Source organism: Cottoperca gobio, chromosome 9 (genome assembly GCF_900634415.1).
Source record: "Cottoperca gobio chromosome 9, fCotGob3.1, whole genome shotgun sequence".
Classification (NCBI taxonomy): Eukaryota; Metazoa; Chordata; class Actinopteri; order Perciformes; family Bovichtidae; genus Cottoperca; species Cottoperca gobio.
Window position 1 is genome coordinate 5,205,963 of NC_041363.1, and position 22,988 is coordinate 5,228,950.

Here is a 22,988-nt window from a genome sequence, read left to right on the forward strand (position 1 = left end):
CACTATATTGGATTATCTTACCACTAAGAAGCATTATGAGCTGAGCACTATCAATACAATATAATCAATACATTTTTAAATACATATGATATAGCCCGTGTTTCCCCGTCCTCCACCACCCCCCTCCCCATCCCCGTCCTCCTCCGCTCATTCAGCAGTTATCGGCCGGGTCACTTATGTGAATGAGGACATCAAACATTCATTCAATAAATCAATCCGCCAACTTTTAGCCGGCGGTGTTTTAATGAGCCTCTACATGACAAGCCCTCCCTCGCCTGACAAACGTTGCAGCAGGTGTGCAGTAACAGAAAAGCAATGGTCTCCCAAAGTTAAGCAATTTACTTTAAAGTAACCAGAACTGTTGCATCCATCGGAAAGGTAAGAGACCATTATAATGCGCCATTACAGCAATGCACATTCCTGCAGGCTGCTGTGATTTCGATTAGTTTTCACAGTGAAGTGCATGGACTCTGAATATTAAGACAGAAAATATGAGCTTTTGAATGCAGAAGAAGAGTAAATGATTTAGAAGAAAGTGAAAATATTGAGCGGAAGCAAAGTTAAAATGGCGGAAATTTGCGCAGTTTTGCCTGCAAAATTGTCAGATGTGACATTTTTACAAGAGAGGAGGCACAAAGTTTGGGTGAAAGTGCATTTAAAAAAAACGAAGAAATCTATACCAGCAATTAGCAGTGCTAATGATGTTATTACGCCTATTTCAAATAGTGTGGCATTACATGTATGAATGTATAGGCCTGTTCTTAGAAGATAAAGAATTACAGAACTAACAATAAATACATTAATACAAAGACATACATCAAATTATTGCATGACTTCGTTACATTTACATCCATTTCAAACAAACGCATCAATCAAATTAAAATATATGTATAAACACATGGACAATCTTTCTACTTTAATTACATTAACATCACGCTGTTTATAAGCCACGCAGGATCCATTCATTTTCCAACGCAGAGAATAACTCACACAACTGTCAGGCCTCAGACCCGCCCGGGGGCTATAATCAATGTATTGCAAAAAAAAAAAAAAAAAAAAAAAAAAAAAAATCACAGAAAGATAATACACCTTAACGTAAAGCCATAATATTAGATTTAATATGTGGCCTGTAATTATCGCTGCATTTATGCTATTATTTTTAATTGTTTTTTTACTTGAGCATTCTTAATTATACCTATAAGCAAAAAAAAGATAAGAATTTTAAAAATATACTTTAGTGAAAATGGGAAGAACACTTCACATCCTCAAAGGAGAAACTCTGCAAACTAAAGACATAATGGCTCCCTAAATTGCATGGGTAGAGGACTTTGATAGTTAACTCACTTTGATCTTTTAATGAGTGTTTCTAAGCTCTCCATGATGCGTGTTTTTTTTTTAAGCTCGAATGAAAGAAAAAAGAAAATACAGGCTCCTTTCATTTTGTTTGCTGAGTTGCACTTGAGCATCTTAAAAACAAGACAGCAGCACAGTTTCTCATGCAACATTTAACTGAATTGAGGGGAAATGTTGTTTGATACAGTTCTTTTTAGCCGCACATAAGGACGTGTGTGTAAAAATATCTCCTGTGGCTGTAAAAAGAAGTTTCCTCGTGAAGTCATCGCCGCCGCCGACCGCTCGTGGATCAGCAGTGACGCGTATTGAAGGTTTGCACGTCGGCAATTTGCGACAAATCAACTGTAATATAATCTGTTTTAGGGGTTTCTTTGTTTTCTTTGTTTTTTGCTGAGTCTTAATGTTATCTGCAGTTTTTTTTTAGTCGCTTTCATATCTTAAAAAAAAGAAAATGAATATTGTTATACTTGTGATTTAACACAGGAAGCAAACAGGCGGTGCACTGCTGTAATAACAAACAGGGGATGAGACGCAGGCCCCCACAGGCCTAAGGGCCCCTGAATACTAAAGTAGCATATACCAACTGGTTTTGATTTTTAATTTAAATCACAAATTGGGTCCATCTGATTTTGTAGATTTTTTTTATATTTCCTGCAAGCGTTATTTATTAATTCCAGTTATCTTAAATTCACAGATGCACACAAAATAAACAGTGTAGTCATTTATTTTGTTATGTTTTAAACATCACGTCCCCTTTCTTTCTCACTCACATATTTCTGCTTTTTCTTTCTTCGCCTGGGCCACACGGCCTATTTTACTGAGACAGCCAAAAAAAATGATACTGCAGGATAATCCCAACTCCCCCAGGATTAAGCCAAAGTATAATACAGCACTGTCAACCCATGGCTAGATTTGTTTATGTTATGATTTATTGGATTCAGCTTCCCTTTTTTTTTCTCCACTGACAAATTTATTGAGTTCCTGACAGATAGCCTGACAGAGGCCTGTGTGACAGCGAGCTGACATACACGTTTGAAATGTGGGTCTGAGACTGTTTACCTGCACGTGTGTAGTTTGTTCAAACACAAAGCAAAACTGAGCTGTAATTAACATGTTAATAATAAAGCCCAGACTATATAATACTAATAAAAATAGCATAAACATACAATTATACAATGGCTTATACCTGTAGTAGCCTACTACTACTGGCATGATCACTACTAATGTAATGATTAAACAATTATTTTAAATTGAAAACCGTTTAAACTCACTTAAAAACAATATATATATATATATATATATATATATATATATATAATAGATGATTTAAAAGATGGAAATCGTAAGTTTTGTTGCTATCTTTTGAGAAAATAATAAATCAAGCTGCTATAATTTAGATGTAGTTGAGTTATGAGTGCATATAGATGGTTGTAACATTACTGTTTAAAGCCCTCCATCTCCTGCTTGTTAACTCTATTTACATTTATTTCAGGGTAATATTTATGACTTATTAAAAAAAAAAACCTTCCAAGTAATATGGTGCTTTTATCATAATAAAAAAAGAATGAAATAATAATCCTAACCATTTAATGAAAAGTGGCTATAAGATATTTTTGGTCAATTTATTCAGATTTCTTGCCATTTTGGTAAAGAGCACCGCGCGACACCTCGTCATTGTGAGCCACAACGCGCACGTTCTCCTCAGAAACATGGTGTCACCTGATGACAGAGATCCAGGATGCAGTCACATTAATGCACCTGGTCCCCTGACTCAGTCTGAACACGTATTACTTCACAGTTGTATTCTGATAAGACTCGAAACCCCCCAAATCCCACTATCTGAACTACAATATCACCCCCTGCTGGACAAAACCAGGCAGTACAACTTATTCTGTTAACTTCTAATAGAACTTAAAAATACCAACAAATACTAATATAAAATAGTTTGAAACAGGAAGCGATGTGAGTAATACCTGCTGTAAATATATGAATTAAACAAAATGAACATTAATCTATTCAAGTCACATAATTATCATGTTATTCGTGTTTGTTAAACTTTCAATGACTGGATTAATCTTTAATACTTTACTTCATGTAAAAGTAAAAATGTATGTAAAAAAATCTTTATATTAAAGTTAGATTCAGAAATTAATACTATATTGTATTTTTATGATTTTTTTGCTATATATTCATTTTTTTGTAAAACATTTACAGGCAGGCGTCTAGATTATTTGTATTACAGATTCATTTCCCCGTTTAATTCCACTGTAACTCTTGCTGAGAATAATAGAAACACCATGTCTGCTATTTTACTACTGACTTGTTTATACTGTTAATTAAAAATGTCTAAAGATAAAAGTAATGTAAAGTTGTTTTACTTCAAAACATGTGTATCAGTCAAAAGTCCTGATTCTTCGTTCTATTCATTAATAATACATTTTTCTTTTCAAAATTGCAAAACATTGAAATGCAAACAAAATCTACTTTACCACAAAGTATAATATAAAGTATATTACTTGAATATATTACATCGTAGTATTTGTATTTATTTTCTTAATGTTCATATAGTCAATTTATTTGTTAATCATTGTGTCCTGGTATTATCTTGTCATGAGTTCCACGTTACTTTTATTATTGTGATGAAATAAATAAATAAATAAATATATATATGATAGTATAAACATACATATATTCTTTTTTCTGAGAGAAGTTTGTGGCTGAAAAGATGTTTTATGCACATTCAGTATAAATTAGTTTGAATGTTCTGTAATGAAAACCATGTTTAGAGAAGATTGTGATTAAAGTTACAATAAAAACACATTTCTTAAAGGACAAACAAACATGAACAAAATATATTTTTAAATCATTTTCATTTCATTAATTAATTCCAATAGTTTTTTTCAAAATATCCTAATAATTCTTGTCATATTATTGTAATAACGGTTCATGTTTTTATTACCATTTCCATTTCAATAGAAAAATAACATATTTTTCGTCTTATTATAATTCACTTGCTATGATTTGCTGTGTATTCCATACATTAAAAGGTCCCCCCCCCCCCCCCCCCACACACAGTTCTTTGTGGTAAAGTCATGAAAACAAAAAATTGTGTCATGCAATAATAAAACAAAAACAAATACCAAATGTTTTGTTAAAATCCAACAAATACTTTTCTTTTTCCAGAGGATTATCTTCAAAACATTTCAGAAAAGAAAGTTGTTGAAAGTTGGATCGCAGATGGAAACAGATGATACTTTATGAAGTCCAGCAATAACAAAATGTGTTTGTCTTATGATGTGGGGATCTCCCCTTCCCTTCTGTTTCACTTCACACACTCAGGCGATGCCCAAACAAGTGTGCATGTGAGCCTAAGCTGCTCAGACACATCAGGAACAACTTATTGCATGGGAATCTCAAACTAAATTAAACCATGCTCTTCAAATGTCACCCCCCCCCCCACATGACTTTGTGACTTTCTCTCACTCTTAAAATGAGCGGCGAAAGAATATTAAATCTTTCCCCAACGAGGACCGTTCAATATCCCTCACAGAGGTGCTGAGTGGAGCGGCGTCACGGAAACAAAACAATGCTTTTGCCCTTTTGAGGAAAGAGCTTTCAAAAAGCGTGGAAAACTTTGTGCTCGTGTGCACGTGAGCGACGGCTGTAATGTCACAGTGGGGTACGTGGCATTTGTTGTTGCTACATGACTGTTTTCATCATCAGACATCTCAGCTCAGGCGAGATTTGCAGCACCTTTCATCAGATGATCGTGTTATTCAGTTGGATTTGTCTCCGCAGAAATAATGTTTCCTCTGACAGAAGAGAAAGAGGAGGCTTCGGGAGGCCGGGAGCATGATTTTAGGATGTGTGCCATTAAAAACAAGCGTCGGCCTTCGCTACCCGCTCCTCGTGAGGAATGCATAACTCTCGTTGCTGCCGAATAAATTGCATGAGCTCGCAGACTTTGGCGGATGAAGTCGTGAAAGATATTCTAAACACATCTGCATATAAACTGGAATTAAAATGGTTCTGTGTTCATGTCAAACTAATATGTGGAGAATCAGCAGAGCCTGGTGTCAGTATGTGCCGCGTGACAGGGACGAAAAAAAAAACAAACGTATATTAAATATAATGAAAATAAAATGAAATATACACTCAAACATCTGCATACGTGTGATTTTTCTTCCCCATCAAACACGCTGGATGTGTTTTGTGCGTTCTGAATGCGAGTGTGTGCTTGTGGGTGTGTCATTAATAGGCTGCACTTCAGAGGGAAAAGGTAGAAATCCAGCCAGATGTTTTGCAGCTGGGTGGATCTGGTAGTGAAGATCTAGACAGCATCTGTCACAGGCCTACATTTCTAATCTGTCCTGAACATTAGGCAGAGAGCACTAAAAACCCATCACTGGCCGCGTGCGCTGCTCAGTTCACAGTGTGCTAACCCGCCGGCCCCCGACAAAGTTCAAGGAAAACAAAGTAATGTTTCTCAAACTGAGAAGTAAAGAAGCACTTTTAACTCTTCCTCGAGATTCCTTCTACACTCTTCTTCTTCTTCTTCTTCTCCTTCTCCAGGGCGTGGCTGCGGAACGTAGAAAAGCAAAACACGGGCTAACTGAAGTTATTAGGGCAGAGTGCCTGAGGCTAAAGACCAGCGCTTTGAACTAGAGCTTAGTGAGGTCAAGATCCGTCACACAGCGAGCAGAACTAACATCACAATGTTCTGGACGGGCATTTTCTTCAAAGAACTTCAGTTGTGCATTAAAAAGAAAGAAGAAAATATGTATTGAAGCCAAAGTACGCACTCCCGTTTACATTTGAGCAACCCTCCAAACTCACTCTATATTTAGTGATGGCTGCTTCCACAAGATACTTCCTGGAAATGTGGACCATTACGTTTCCAAAGTGGCTCTACTGCTGCATTTCAGAGCTACGTTGGACGTGTTTAGCTAACACACTCCGTTTGGGAACTGTGGGAATGGCTCCGAGCTGACCTTGATGGTCTCTAGATATCCCCCTTCCTGGGTTCATGTGCCTAGTTACCAGTTGGTCAACCCTGTGCCCCGTGAACTGACCCTGTCCTCCCTCCGAGGTTTGAAAGAAAAAGAAACCCAATCCTCCGGGGAGCGTTCCAACTAACAAGAAAGCTGCTGGCCTGAATCTCTCAGAAGTGCTGTGTTTTCCCACTGGACCACTTTCAGCTTAATAAACATCTTAACTAGCCAGAGGTCCCACGGGAGCTGCTGGGAAATCCTCTGGGCAGCCAGAGCTCAGGAGCCGGCCCTTTATTGCATCCAGGTGGCTGTTAAAAAATGCTAGCCGGTCCTAAATGTCCAATAAAATGCAAGTGGCACCTTCAGGGGTGGACAGGGTCAGTGCACCTGTCTGTGGACGAAAGCTCCCCTCACTCCCTCTTGTCCAATCAGATTGATGTCACACTCTACACTATGTTGTGCCACAATCATGCCCATGGACGCATTACTGAACAGGCCAGACGGACACAGGCACAGGGGCCCAAGGGGTCAGCAGGCCCCGGGGCCAGAGCCAGAAGGAGCACACAGAGATGCAAACCGACGTCAAAAAGATATAAAACAACCAAAAATAGACGCAAAACGACCACAAATAGACAAACATGACTACAAAGAGACTCACAACTAACTGCAAAGCGGCACAGAATGACCCCAAAACGATGCCAAACAACCACAATGAAATGAAAAATGTCAAAGAGCTACAAGTGACGCTTCAGCGTTGTTTGTGGTTGTTTTGTGTCTCTTTCAGTCGGGGTGTTTTGCTCCTATGTAGGCGGGTTGGGGGGGCTTTTACATGTCTGTTCCCAGGAGCCCATTGTCTCATAATCCTCCCATGGCTGTGCCAGACACATGGCAGCTAATGGCACACAACTCTTCTAAAACATATGCAGAAGTCAAAGTCCATTTAGCTTTGGTCGTGATGGCCCCGGCAGCTCCATGGAAACCTTTCATCCTGTATAAATGCACAGCTAACTGGTAAATTAGGGGGATGCTAGTTGAAATTATGTCCAATCACTTCCCGTTTGTTTACGAGTACTTCACACGTATGTGAACAGTGGCAGCAGCCTCCCTTCATCTGCCCAGCCTGCTCGCTGTCCAAAGGGAGAGTTAATTGTCCCACAGGTTGTGCAGAGACCCGCACGGTGTATTGGGCCTTTGATCTGACTTGAAAGGAGTTAATTGATTTCTGTGTTACAGGCAGTGTAAAAAAAAGAGATGTTTGCTGGTCATTTCACAACATGTGCAGGAATATCAGAGAGAGGGAGGGAGGGAGGGAGGGAGGGAAGGGATGAAGAGAGAGATCACCTCACACCCGACTCCATCCTTGCTCAATTACAATAATGTGACTCACATGGGCTTGCTGCCGTGGCAGAGAGAGAGGGGAGGAGAGCCGCTGTGTGGGGGAGGAGAGGGGATCCCTGCTCTGGGAGATCACTCATCTTACCTCGAGCTGTGGTACAGAAAGACAGATTTGATGTGAGGCTCCCCTCGGAGTGCAGCCAGGGGGCTTGTTAAGGTGGCGGGTACGGAGAAGACCACACGTCCAACCTCCCGCTTTCAAATCTCACTGGGGCACTCCAACATCGCATGACGTCAACGTGGAACGAAGCGACAAGAGACCGCTGGAGGTAACTGGTAAATGGTAGAGTAAGGGTTTCGCTGTTTTCTTAGAATGTTCATTTTTCTTACAAAGCTTTTCCTGTTTAAAGGTCACCGAAGGTTTAGCCTGTCCCAGCATGCACCAGGCTGAAGGAATCACATTATGTTTCCTGTTTTCTCTTGTTATGAAAATAGGAATAATGTGAACATTAGGCTTTACATCTTCTGTCAGTGTGATTTGCTGCATCACCTGCCTGTGAGTCTGTTCACCATGGGTCCAGGTCTGGTCTCTTTGACAGGTTTCCTGCCTTCACTCCTTCACCTCTCTCTGTCTTTGGTCACCCCTGCTCAGGGGGAAACAGGGCTGTCAGAGGGAGAGTGGCAGGCTAAGCCTGTCTTAACACAGCACCTCAAACCACCTCATAAATACAGGCTTCCTTTTCCAATTTCCAAGCGGCCCATCCACCTCTGTCTACATGCTTACACACTGCTCCATGTCATGCGCCGGGGTGTGAGTTTAAAAATGACCACGGGACATCTGGCCGACTCACAGAGGGTGGGGCTTTGATGTGTTGCTCTGCAGTTCAGCTCAACGTCTGAGACAACTCTTCAGAATAAGAAGATCCTAATCCTGGTAGGTTAGAGATAGCACGTTTAAAACAGATTCCCCATGTGTGTGATGCTGAGACACACAGCAGCCCCCGACTACTCCTTTAACTGCGCCATAGCTTATAGACAAGAAAAAAAAAAGGTTGTTTCCATTTTAATTTTAAAATGTGGTCTCTGAAAATCATTACTATTTTCCATATCATAAAGTGGAGTGAAAGGAAAAGTGAAACCATGTGAGGCAGCTTTTTGATGCAGGGCAGGGCTGATGAGGGAGTTGTGGTGCAGAGAGCTCCGTGCCCATCTGGAGAGTTTGGCTGCCCTGCTTCTCTTACCATCAGCGCAAGAGCGGTGATTAGCTTCATCTAAACTCTCACATCTGACCTGCACAGCTCACGTCAGACTCTACCTGCTGAGAACAGCAGTCACTTCACTGCTGATCACATCCAGCAAAATGTAGCTTCTGCGGAAAAAAGGATAAGGCCGGTAATATTCCATATTTTTATAATTGTCAACACTTCTTATGAAAAGACCAAAAGCAACAATGCGGTGATCCACTTCCTAATACTTCTCAACCCGAGCTTGTCGGTAGCACTCAAACCCAAAGCCCATTAGTTCCTACTAAAGACGTAAATCTTTTTTTTTTTTAAAAGACCAAGAATATAAACTTAAAAAAGGCTAAATCATCTCTAAACTGGTAATTGTACTTTTTAAGCAAACATTACATTAAAAAGGAATAAATAGTGCATTTGTTGAGAACTATTTTCAGCTGCAGATTTGGTGCGTTAGTGAGTATTTACAGCGGCAGGACGAAGCTTAAAGAAGCAACAACAGTGAACACTTCAGTGAGTGCAACAGGGCGGCTCGTTGGTGTCAGACTCCAGCTACACACACATGTTGTTAAGATCCCTCCGTTGTTGATTTTGGTCTTTTCATGGGATTTTTTAATAAGAAAAAAACATAGAATATTGCTTCAGCACCTTTTTCTAAATATCGTTTTAATGTTACACCTGAAATGACTTCATACGCTATCTGCTATGCATTTACATCCCGCCTAAACTCTTGAGAGATGTGAACATATAATCTAATGAAATGGATTTAAAGGTTGGTGTAATAGTTGTTGCAAAGTTTGCATCAGTCAAAAGAGTAATGGTGGACCTGTGTGTGAACCTGGATACATATGGCACACTGTATACTGTATATGTGCACTTTGTGCGCAGCAGGGAGGAGGGCTGTCGAAGCCTGTCACTGTGCTCTAGGGCATCACTGACATGAGTGTCACCTTCATGAAGGAGCGTGAAAGCTGTTCCCTCTGCAGAGCATTCCTCAGACCGTCGCTCTGATTTCAGCAGCAGAACAGAGGAGTTAACGCGAACGCTCCTGGAAGCTTGTCATCTGCTCTACGCTTCATTAAACACCTGTGAATACCAAAAGCCATTAGGAATTTTGGTCAGGAGGGGGGGGGGAAAAAAACAAAAATACCTGCATTGTTAGCAGAATCCATAAGTTCACAAACTTAGCAGGAGGAGAGTGTAATTAACAACGGGGACATTAATCCATTAATGAGTTTCTAATACTAATTACACCTGCAAAAATGTGCAAATGGAATCTGACAATTTAATTAGTTGCAAATGACACATGAGAGCCGGAGTGAGGAGATAGTGATGTTTTGGTATCGACCTGTAAATCCTGCCTCTGAATGTGGCGGCGAGGTGTTGTTTGGTTTGTTAAAGAGAAATAAATGAATCAACATTTGCATGTGTCCAGACAATGCTCACACAATGATTGTGTACACAGGTGAGGAGAGAAATAACATGTTGATGAAGCACCAATAACATGTTCTGTTCTATTGTTAAAGACCTGACTCAGGAGAGGAGTCACCGCTGACGTGGGCGGGCGTCTGGGGTAAGAGCTCTGCTCGTTGTTGCTGCACGCTGCTCATGATGAACTTTGTGATGGAAAGGTGCCTCTGCTGGAAAATGAACATCAGGGGGGCTGTTTGCGTGCGATGAGGCTGCTCCTTTTTGTCCTCCCTGACTGCGACTCACTGTCAGCACGGTCCCGTTACTCTGACGAGCAAAATGTGAGTCACAGCTAACAGACTTTCATGAATTCGTCTGTTTAGGGATATTAATTAGTTGGTTTATTTTGAGCATGACACTTATACAGGGAGTTCTGAGTAACACGGGACAAAACACACATTTAGAAAAGACACTTAAGATAAATAAGTTGAAAATCTTCTAAAATTTAATGCACAATAAAAAAAGTACTGAATCATTTAAAAGAGAATCAATTAAGGTAAAAAGAATACTTGTACATAATATAGTGGAGGTGGAGCCCAAACCTTTTCTTGATTTCATTAGTACATTATTTTACAAATGATCCCTTTAATCCATCTGGAGCGTTTCAGTCCTTGTGTCTGCCCGGGGGGGTGAGCGCTGTTCAGTTCAGTTACACGGCAATGCTTCGCTCTGCGCTGAAGTTATAGTAAAACTGCAGGAGAAGAAGGAGAAGAAAAAAACACTGATCAACACTGAACAAGTCAAATACATAATTAACCTGCATCATCCTAATAAATAACAGCAAATCAATTAAGTTTAAACATTTATCAAATGCTTATAAAATAATCAAAACGACTCTCTGAATCTTCTAAAGTGTTATGAAGTTGAACTATAAATTAAAAATGTTTTAATTTAATGTTATTCTCCCACAGGTCCAAAATGATCCTGGCGAAAATACAAACAAACACTGCCCCCTTCTGGCAAGGCCTGGACATTACTCTTTAATGGGCGAGAGGGCTTCACACTTCCATTTAGATTAAATGACATTAAAAGGCAGGAAAGTGCGTAACTTTAGTTCCTTTTCACTGATTCTATAAATCCTGATTTTATTACCCTCTATAGAAAAGATACACCTTACTGAGTAGACGTTTTTAACTTTAATGCTGGAAGTTTATATTGTTACAAACATTAACTACAAGGAATGGAGGCAACAGCATTCAAAAGGTCAAAGATGACGCCACGTGGCCTTTGGCCCTGAAGCAGACAGGTGACTTCCACACGGTGAGGTACACGGATGTTACTTTTGGTATCAGATCAGTTTCTTTAGTTGAGGTTCGGTAAAATAAAAAACATTAGCACTTCCTGGAAGCACTGAGATCTTTAACTTAATAAAAATCCATTTACCAAAAATATATTCTTTAAATACAAATTGAAATGATTAAAGGTTATTAGCAATTAAAAGATCTGCAATAACAAACTGTATATTAGTTTGATTAGATGAAATAACATTAACGTTGGCGTGTACTTCCACTTCCCAAACAGTAAAGTTTGTGTGACTCAAAGTATCTGGACAGTTGTATTACTGCGACACAGCACTAGGTGATGCTGTATGATCACTGAAATAAGTTTCCAAATCTCCCAACAGAAGCCACGGAGCCACGATGGCTCAGACCGGGTTCTCGCGATCAAAACACCGACTTCCTGATTCTCATCTACTGGAGGGGAAGCTGCAAGTTACCCAGGAACCTGTCACGTAGCACAAGCCTGTTAGTTGTGAAGAAATTCTGCCCCCCACCACACAACAATTCCGTCTCAACATCTGGCTCAGTAAATAAATAATCCTATGTGCACATGTGTGTGTGTGTGTGTGTGTGTGGGGATGATGGATGGGGGAATGGGGTGTTATCAGGGAGAGCATGTATCAATGTCTGCCAGTTTTATACACAGGCTGACAGGACAGTGACACACTAGAACATGGGCGGCAGTCACCCAGACGAGCCGAGCTTCATTTCCTGTCCCTGCTCCACTGCCAAAAATATGTGACATGTTGTCTTCATTAATTCCACCTCTATTTGGAGCTCTCCCTCTCACACCTCTCACATACCCCTGTACACCACTGTCCCTCCATACATTCACATGGCAACACACACACAGCATATGCATGCACTGAAAACACACACACACATACACACACAGATAACTCCCTCCAAACACTGAAAGCCCATCATACATAGGTGCTAATGAAACTCTTGTCATGTGTGCATACACATTTCTTTCCAGCCTAGCATGCTCCCTCTGAAAATCATTAGCCAGCCGCCAACAACATTTCTCAGCAGAGCAAACTACATAAAGATGTCACTTTAAATCGCGTACTAATTAACACTTAAAAAGACACAAATTAGATATGCGTGGCTAAAAGCAATTATAATATCCGCAAGTTTTGTGAGTCATTTGGGAAATGAAAAGAATGCCTAATTGCTGGAACCAACATCATCCGAGACATGGCTTAAGTGATGCCTGTTAGGAAATGGTCTTATCTGCAACTGTGGCTGTGATTACAACAGTTTTCCCTCAATTACATGTGCATATGTATAATTCTTGAAAGTACATCTCTTTCATGAATCTATATTTTTTAATGGGTTTAGAGAGAGGCAATTAGGTTCTGTGCTGAAAGCTCCTCCAGTTTCTGAAAAGGGGGTGGGGGGGGGGGAGCTCCACAGTTAAAGCACGGACAGTGACCTCTTCTGGACAACAGAAGAAGAAAAGGCTCAACAATATTTAGCAAACTGGAGTACAGTACGACTTTGAAATTCAACACTGTGTGTGTGTTTCATGAGCCGAAGCCTTGAGTACAGAGAGCACATATTGGACTTTACATGTATAGTGTAACAAAAGCAGAGCTAGACGAGGAACAGAACAAACACAGTGATTCAGACGTGCATCACTTTCTGAAAAGGAACACCTCTGCTGTTCAGCGTGTGTGTGAGAGAGAATATCACTGAGTGTGTTTCGCTCCTTGTTCTGCAGATTTCATCGTGGGATAATAATACGAGGAGAGAAGTAAAAATAACACAATGGTGAGGGATGTTTCCACTTGGAAACTAATTATCAAGCTAAGCTGTGACTTCATCCTCATCAGCCCGGCCCCACCATTAATCTTGTGCTGTCGTCCACTTCACTAAATCCTGTGTGTTACACTATCTCACATTTACTTCATCAGCTCCAGCGCGGCTGTAATTAATGATTTCTCATGCCCCTTCCCTTTCCCAGCTCAGCTCACCATGTGTCCTCCTGCTAATCACACTCTCTGAGAAGGAGAGGAAGAAGGGGAAGAAAAAAAAGACAAGAGCATATAGGATGAGCAGCCAGCCTGTCTCCCACCCTGGAAAACACACACACACACACACACACGTATACACACGTACACGCCATTAATACCTTCGCTGACAATGAGCTTCATTCAGATGACCATATGACAAGATGGCGACTCTGTGTGATTTGGATAGTATGTGACAGAAGACAGAGGCAGAGTGCAGAACAGACACCCGGTTTGATGAGGGAGTGTTTGCTCTGTAACACATCTCAAACCCAACAGCACCTGTTCTTTTACAGTGGTCTGTCACTTCCTGGCAGTTCTGATACCGAGATACCGTGCTAATGAGAGAGAAGGGGGGGTTGTCACTCTCTTTAAAAGCACACACACACACACACACACACACACACACGTACCTGCTCTCTTTCTTTCCCTTGCTCTCACACAAACACATGGGCTGCACGCAGATGATTCTCTTCCCACGAATGCCTGCAGGCTACAGTGTTTCATCAGAAATGGGGAGGACTTTGTGGCGCTTTTATTTTTGCTCTGCATGATCTGTAACTTTTTCCCTGCTGAACGTGGAGCCGATTGGAAACTTGAAAAGTCAAACATGCAGAATCCGAGCAGAGGAAAGGCTCCCCGAGACCTACAGCACTGTGCGAGGTGCGAGATTGAGCTGTATGAGAGAAGAATTGGGGAATAAAAGTCAAGTGTTTTTGGAACAGGAGACAAAGCTTTTAAGAGAGAATGGCTGCCTAGCCTGGCCATGCTTTTATTCAATTGGGGCTTAGTGGAGCCAACAGGGCCTCGCTGTCTCAGACACTTAATTACAACCCCAAGACCGTTTGCTTTGCATTCTGGGCCAGCGGCGTCAGTGGCAGCCGAGCGTTGCAGCCTCTACTCACTTCCTCCTCGATCTCTGCCAGGGATTTGATCGTAATGCCCATTAAATTGACTTGCTGCATCTGAAATCAAAAGCAGGGAGAGGAGGGGGGGAGAGGAAGAAGAAGAAGAAGAAGAAGAAGGGGGGGGGGGGGGAACACACAAGAAACATGGCGGTTAGGCTCATGGCTAAGTAAGCATGCTTAAAATCTTTAATCCTCTCCCTCTCGGTGTCAATACAAACGGGGCTATAGTGACAACCGCCGCCAGCCAGCCAAATGGACTGCATTGAGCCAGCTCTGCCTGACTGCACGCATTCATCACTCAGTCTGGAGGAACAGAGGGGAGAGGAAGGAGAGGGAAGGAAAAGGAAAGGAGAGGAGAGCAAAGGAAAGGAAAAGAGTAAAGGCTGCATACTGTGAAGAAGAAGCAGATATCGGGACTATAGTGTGGCCCACACTACACAACAGGTTGCAGGATAAGTAGTTGCACAGTAACTACCATGACCCCTCTTATATTATTTGTAATAAAAACAATCATTTTTGCATTGACGTTTACCTCTTTGGGGTTTTCATAAAACCTCTCAGGGATCACAAAGGGCACATCGTCCAGAGCTGCGAAAAAGTAAGAAAAAAACAAGAGTTTAAGGGTGCCATAAAATATATATATATGACTCTCTATTCTTGATCCTGAGTAATTCCACAAGACTAAGCATGGGTTTATAAAACAGCAAAGCTATCAACATCCCCAGCCACCCCGACACCTCCCCTCCTTCTATCTCCAGAGAGAAGATGAAAGGCTTTTTTTTTTTTATTCTCTGCTGTATTTGAGCACCTCCACTCTCTCCTCCAACCCTCCTCCAGTTTAATTACTCTTGATTATTCCCGATTCCGTCTTGTCTGAGAGATGTTCACCTCGGAAACAAAGACACACTCACGCAAGGCACAGAAAAGGGGAAAGAAGAGAGACAAAACATTCACCAGATATCAAATTTGCATGAAAATAAGCCACACTGTTCAGCCGGCAAAAAGTGGATTGAAATGAGGACTTGCCAAGAGCGTGGTGGTATAATTAGCATTTGACCAAACAAACGAGCTTCAACAGAGCTATAATTAAGCAGGCCTGTAATTAAGTGTATGCCCTTTATCATAATGATCGTGGTTAAAATGGTGTGATGGCTGCCAGTTGATTATTAATGGTGTAACCCCGTACTGCATGCATCCTGCACTGGAATCAAGGTGTCACGACTGTCAGGCTAGAGAGCAGCCCTTTGTTTATAAAATACATTAGGGCCCAAATTAACACAGGGTGACAAGGGACTCAAAGCCTCCCGTTTCCAGACTGAAGGGAAAACTGCAGCTGCTCGGCTTCATTATAAAACTCCCAAATCTGAAGGCACAAAAACTTGCTGCCGTTGGCTTCGACGGGAGCCCCAAATATCAAGAGGCCAAGCTTCCAACTGGTGTTCTTTCACCCACAGTCCATCAGGCCGCTGGCACAGGAACAGGAACTCATAAATGTAAGCCGAAGCTGTTCATGAGTCATCGTTTTGGAGCCGACACTCCTTTTGGCCTTTCCTGTTCGCAGCAATATTCCAAAGTAAGACATTCTAACTTATCCCTCCCTCACTTTGACACTTATGCGACTTGCTTTCCTTTCTTGGTTATTACACAGATCCACGGTTTGGCACTTTCCACACAAGTATAGTACAATGTGATCTTTGTAATCAAAGCATGACCCTTGACATCATGACCACAGGAAAGCTTATTTTCGTCTCTTGGCTTCCGATCATCTCCCGCAGTAGAAATGTAGTCATGACAAGAGTGTACAGCCGTGCTCTGTGAGGCTCTACGAAGACACAGCAGCGCTCTGAGCAATAAAACAATAACAAAGCTAACATGTTGAGCAGGTTAAATGTTCACCATGTTACTTTAGCGTGTCAGTATTTGAATGACAGCTGATGTGGATGTGAATACCATCAGTTTGCAGGTGTTTAGTCCTAAACCAAAGTATTGGTGATGGCGCTACATGAAGATTCGTCTTGGAATCCATCCAATAGTCTCTGAGATACTTCACTCAAAACCAGAACCTCATGGTGGCACTTGATGAAAAGTCAAGGGATGACCAAAATCATTAGGATTCATCGACTGGGATCCATGGATGTCCGTAGAACATTGTATTGCGATCCATACAACAGCTGTTGAGATATTTCAGTCTGGGTCAAAGGGGTGGACCAATAATGGGCCGAAAGACCGAAATTGCCATCCCGAGAGCCAAAGCGCTATCATGTCAAAAGATAATAATGCTAGGAGTGAAAGGTTTAGCCTCCTTTTCCACTCAACCGAGGGCTGTTCAACGCCCCGGCATTGACACCAACATCTCTGTCGAGCCTTTGGATATTTCGCTATCTTAAGCAACAAGCGAACCAAGGCGATTGGGTCTGTCCAAGGACTTGTTTAAGCTCATAAAAACAAGTGGACAAACATGGAGCACTGTGTCGCTGGGAGCACCAACACCAGGCAGAGGCAGGCAGGGAGAATACATTTAAATCAATAGCCAGCAACGGGAAGCCGAGATTGTAGCCGCTGATGGATCTGCGCGGCGCGGACAGATGAATGCAGAGCTGAAGGCCACAGAGTTTCTTTATTGCTCAAGGATTACATTTAAAACCAGATCTCACTTTGTATTCCTCCACCATCTATACTAGAGAGGCTATCTTACATCCAGATAAATGGAGAGGCGCAGGAGATGACTTGGTGGTAAGAAATGGATACCATGGTGAAATCCGAAGGTGCAAAGGGCAAACATAATGTAAATCCAATCTTCTGACCAGGAATCCCACTATGAGGCATGTTCCAGCCGCTCAAATGGCCCGGCTACAGTCCATTAACTCATGACTGTATTGCAGTGTAGGGAATTGGGTAGTTTGGAGTATGTGAGTGCAGTCAATATGAAAACATCTGGCAGGAATTTTGGTACAATGACTATCATGATGATGATGATGATGGTGGCGGCGGTGAGCACAGAGGTGGCGTTAAGTAAGGAGGACCCTGTGGCTTGAGTGATTGTAGTGTAAAGAACGGAGTCAGCACAGGCCCCGTGTGGATCATTGCCTTATTAATGGCTCCGTCAGGTGCGATGAGCAATGGCTGCATTGTCATCTCCAGCCCCTGGGCACAGATGAATGGCTGTTTCAGGGCGGGAAGGGCTCCCTCGTACGCTGGGCTGAGCACTAATCCCTCACTCTTCCATTGTTGGATGCACTGTCACCCAGGACTTCAGCAGCGCCATACATTGCATTTCCAGGGTTCTAACAGACATGGCCGTGCTCACAGGCGTACATACAAACACACACACACATAAACCACACCGAGTAGCACTCTCGACACTGACTGATGGAAAAATATGCGTGGGTGATCGAGCATACCACGTATTACCTGAACCACAACTCAAGAGAAACACTTTGGGAATGTTGATGAACTTTTATTTTACACTTCACTAATTCAGCAGAATTGCATTGATCTCTGTCTCGTAAGATTACTTGGGTGAATCTGTCTCGCGCCTGAATTAAGTGGGAAAGTCACAGTCAGGGCAGTAATGTGCAAGTGCGAGTGAGCACCTATTACAACATGGTATAATGACGGAGCTTATTTCTATTGTTTAGTTCCACAAAATAATAAGAAATAATAAGTAAAGCTGCTCAAAAACAGGTTTGAGCTTTATGTGGAACCTGCTGTATATCATATTCCAAACAATTGGATGTTGCCTTTTCCTCTTCGTGTAGCCAGGGTAGACATTCACATACCTTTCCTGTCGGTGTGACTCTCAATTTGACACGGATTCTTTATGCAGACCATGGAAATGCTATTCTAGTTGCAGACCCCGCTCTCTGTCACCTCTGCAGATAATGGTGAGTAGATGAACAGAGAGCTGGAGGAGGACCCCCTCTGCCCACTCACAGCCCTTAGCCCCTCTCTGACATGAGAAATAGTGCCCAGGCCTGACAGCATCTCGGAGACATATTGTAGTTTATTTTGTCGCCCGGGCATGCCATCTGTGCCATTCCAATAGAGGGTGTGTGTTCAGGCTGCTGCAAGAGAGAGGGCGCAAGGCTCCGGGTCCCTCAGTAGCTCTACAGCCACGGCAGGTCATTAGTCAAATTGCCTAATGAGAGAGAATACAAATGGCCCCCTACCCTGACAGGAGGAATTTTGGAGGTGTCAGAGCTCCTGACCCGTGCTATGAGAACAGATGATAGCGAGTTGCTATTTTCAGATTCTTTTAATGACTATGGCTGTATGAAACCCATTCTTTTTCTTTTATCTTTTTCAAGCCCTCTAGACAGACGAGTGGAGAAAAAAAAAAAAAAACTTTTCAATGTATTAAAACTCTCACTTGCAAAAGTAGAAGTGCAACTTTTGAATTATTTAAATGTTTACTGGATAGTCAATTAACATTCTAAAAAGCGCATTACATTGATACTAAAATAAATCACGCACCGGAATGATGTTGAGGGTTTCTGATCATGGATTTTATTTGTTTCTGCCGGCTGTGCGCAGCTTGTTTTCCCAGTCTGACTGTGGTGTGTGTGTGTGTGTGTGTGTGTGTGTGTGTGTGTGTGTGTGTGTGTGTGTGTGTGTGTGTGTGTGTGTGTGTGTGTGTATGTGTGTGTGTGTGTGTGTGTGTGTGTGTGTGTGTGTGTGTGTGTGTGTGTGTGTGTGTGTGTGTGTGTGTGTGTGTGTGTGTGTGTGTGTGTGTGTGCAGGCTTCTGTTGAAATTCTCCTGACAGCGACTCAGTTAGTTTATACTAAAATATTAATTTCATCTCATCCAAATGTAAACAAATCTAAATGTTTCTAATGCTGAGAGTAGTATGCGAGACATCTAGAGGACGGATGTGCTTATAGTTGCACACTGCAGGCGGGGGGCTACTACACACTCATGTTTATGGAGAGAAACTGTGGAGGGAAAACAGAAACGAAGCAGCGAAGGAGTGCAGAGAAGTTGGATCATTTTACACACGCTTGCCGTTTGTCCACTTTGCATATCTTTCAAAAGAGAAAAGGTGAGACATCACCTTCTTTAGCTTCAGATACGTTCGCTCACTTTGAACGGCTTGTGAAATGTTATAAATGCATTTTTAAAGATTGCTAAAATCAATAACCGTATGAAATGTCCTTTACAGTGTACGTTTAACTGCGGGGCATTTAGCAGAGTATTAGCAGAAAATGAAAGTAGTTTTTTTAGTTGAGAGGACGACGACCATAGAAGGAAGTTTCATTACAAGCATCAGTATGCACAGAGTACTTTAAAGCAGATGTGTAATTCAGTGGTTGGCGTCAAACTGTGGAATTCTCTACATGAGTTAAATAAATAAAGCTTTGTATAAATGTTTCAGTTCAAGAAAATGTATAAAGAAATAATAATTAGACTTTATGAACAGGGATGTGGTACGGTGTTGGAATGTGTAAATGTGTTTTTATTGTGAATGTTTTTATTTATTAATTTTTTATTAAATGAACAAAGCGTAGAAAAAGAATGAAATGAAAAACTAGTTTTATATTACAAATACCAAAATAAAAATATAACAAAAACAATAGACCATCTCCAGTAAAAAATTAAATTAAATAAAAATCTCCAATATTAAAATATTGTTGTTGTTAACAGAGGGAAGCAAAATGACAAGCTTATGCAGAATGACCCACTTACTTTTCCATCTGTGACAAGCAGTCCTTGAAATCTGCTTGTGAGCAGGGAGCCAGGAGGCAGCCCCAGTCGGGCACTGGTCCATCAGTCTTCCAGAAAGTGGGCAGAGCCAGCAACACCTATGGTGAGTTGGCCACAGACACTGCTGCATAACACCCAATGCTCCGAGGAGGCGTGTGTATGTGTGATAACTTCTCCGATACGAGCACTGTACATGACATGCAAATATGACTATTTAATGTGAAGGACCAAAAGTCTACAGTGATCTGGTATAATTACAATTATTTTTTAAAAGCAGTCGGTGCTGGAGAAGCACTGGGAGAGCCCTCCTCGCTGGCGAGCTATTGATAGCTCTCGTGGAATTAAATGGACAATCAGACTTTAATCAGCAGCACAGTGTCTTTTAAGACATTGCCATGGCACTGGCATTGATCCCCAGCTGTGGCTGCTGGTAAATGTGCAGCAGAATGTGTGTATAAATGGGGTACGCCTCTCTGGACAAGTGTAAAAGCTGGCAGAGGGCTGACAGTAAATTGCATGTGCCGGATGGGACACAGCAGAAGGCACAATTACACAAATCCCCTCTTAATTAGCGGTTCTGTGGGCAAACTAACCCGTAATGATGCGAGGGATGTGGCGAGCCCCAGAAATCCTAACAAGAAACACTCACCAGCACTGGAGACTGGGTCATATGGCCCCGGTTCCCCTCAAGTAGCGACTGACTCCTGATCTGTTTTGATCAGCGCAGCTGCAGGAGATGATTCCCACGTCGGCCCGCTCCCCACAACCCTTCGCCCTCGCTGAGCTACTTGCCCTCTGGACTGTGGGTAAAGCAGCAGGCCCTGTGTGGTTGCGGTGGCATTATTAAGTTCTCCATGCTCACAGTACCAGGCAATGTAAAGTGGCATCTCACACAGTGAGTAATGAACTGTGCCAGAGTGGAAGCAGGAGGGATGACAGCCAAAGAGGCCTCCTTGGCAGCCACTAACCTGGGCATCCACCAATTTATCATCCCCTAGAACCAATCCACCAATGCTGCGCTGCCATTTGTCATTAATTATGCTAATAAGGACACCATTACTCTCCTGGTGAAACAGGCGACTGTTATTACTATAATGCATTTGCAGTTTGATACATATGCATTTGCTTATTGTGTGTGGATTAGTGGACTTTGAAGAGAGACATGTTGCATTACTTACAACTAATGCTAAGAGTGAAACTATGCGAGCACCTCTACAGAGGAGGCCAAGGCTAATTACGAAATGACAAAAAGAGCGGTTTGGTAATCACGCGCTCTTCCTTGCACCCTCACATAAAAACGGCCGCATCGCTGTGAAGACGCCGATGTGTGTGAACTTTTTCACAGCGGACTTGGTGGCTCTAAGAAAAGCAGTCTGAGACGAACTAGTTAATACAGCTTCTGGGAGCCCCAGATGCCCTTTTCCAAAACGACTCCATTCCCAGAATCTCATTGTGCTTTCTAAATCACACCACAGTATGTATTAGAAGATCATTAATTACAAACTTAACAAGTCAGCAGAGCCATTAAAAGATCTTTAAGGCATATTTGACCATAAATCTCCTTAAACTATATTTAATGACTGGATTTTTTGTGAAATATTTTTTATCAAGTTCTAATTAGATGTGTGATAACAAACCCTGCTGTACACGGGGCAAATGAAGGAGCCGTGACAGCCCCATTCATTGAGGCTGTCCACGTCTGGACACTGAAACTAATGGAGCACTGCTTCTATCTCAGGGATGGATAGAAAGCAATGAGGGATGAGACTCCAGAGTCCAGTCTGGCCTGCAAATGCAGTCATTTAAAGTCTCTTATTTGACTGTAATAAAGGTCCAAAAATGCCCAAAGGCCTCAAGGCTCTAGTCAAAAATTCCATTACGATTCATTCAGGATTGATCCTCAAATACTTAACGGCGCCATCACACTGGGATCGATCATGTTTCCAAAATAACCTGCCAATCGGATTTTTTCACATCAGTAGGAAAAATGCCAACAGGATTTTCTTTGTGTTTAATCTGTTAAAACCCAAAACTTATCTTGTGTTTTGGTGAAAATGATTATTTTGAATGTTTTCCTCACGTTTGCCTTTCAGAGCAGAGATTTTACAAAGCACTAGACACACACACACACTCACACACGAAATCCAGAATCACAAATAAACACGTGTACAAATTAACTCATCCCATGATCCGTGACTTTCTCCACAAGGAAACAAAGCTTGTTTTGAGTCATCTTTGGTTTTTTTTTGCTGATCTGGACAAAACTTATCAGTAGAGATTTACATGCATGTTCTGCAAAATGAGTTCTCAGCAATCTCCGACTGAATTTCCCTTAAAGACACAGACAGTAACTCTCTTACTTTCTTCTTTTTGCCTTTTTAGCATTCGTAGTTTAGAGCCAATTGTTTAGTTCAGTTCTGCAGCATCCCCCCCCAACACACAACAATATGCTGCTACTCCAATCTGAAAAATGCACGAGCAGCTCAAACTTCAATCTGAATGAAGGCAAACGTAAACACTGTGTAATTTACAAGCCAACAAATTATTAAGAATAAATTCAGCACGCTTTCATATCATTAGCTGCGGGGAGTAGTAAACAGTGTGTGTGTGTATGTGTGAGTACACATTAGGTGTAAATACTATTCTCTCGCTGTACCCCCCCCCCCCCCTTTCTCTCTCTGTTTCGCCTTTTGCTGA

General features: G+C 41.8%; 1 protein-coding gene across 1 annotated transcript in view; it reads right to left on the reverse strand.

Moving 5' to 3' along the window:
• Nucleotides 1–10,945: 10,945 nt before the first annotated feature.
• mvb12bb (multivesicular body subunit 12Bb) overlaps nt 10,946–22,988 on the reverse strand; it is a 31,971-nt gene continuing 19,928 nt past the window's right edge. Inside the window, exons 8-10 of the mRNA XM_029440342.1 lie at nt 15,123–15,178; nt 14,588–14,647; nt 10,946–11,078 (exon numbers count right to left, since the gene is read on the reverse strand). Coding sequence (XP_029296202.1) covers nt 11,037–11,078; nt 14,588–14,647; nt 15,123–15,178 — 158 coding nt within the window. The 3' untranslated portion in view covers nt 10,946–11,036. The remainder of the gene's footprint in view (nt 11,079–14,587; nt 14,648–15,122; nt 15,179–22,988) is intronic.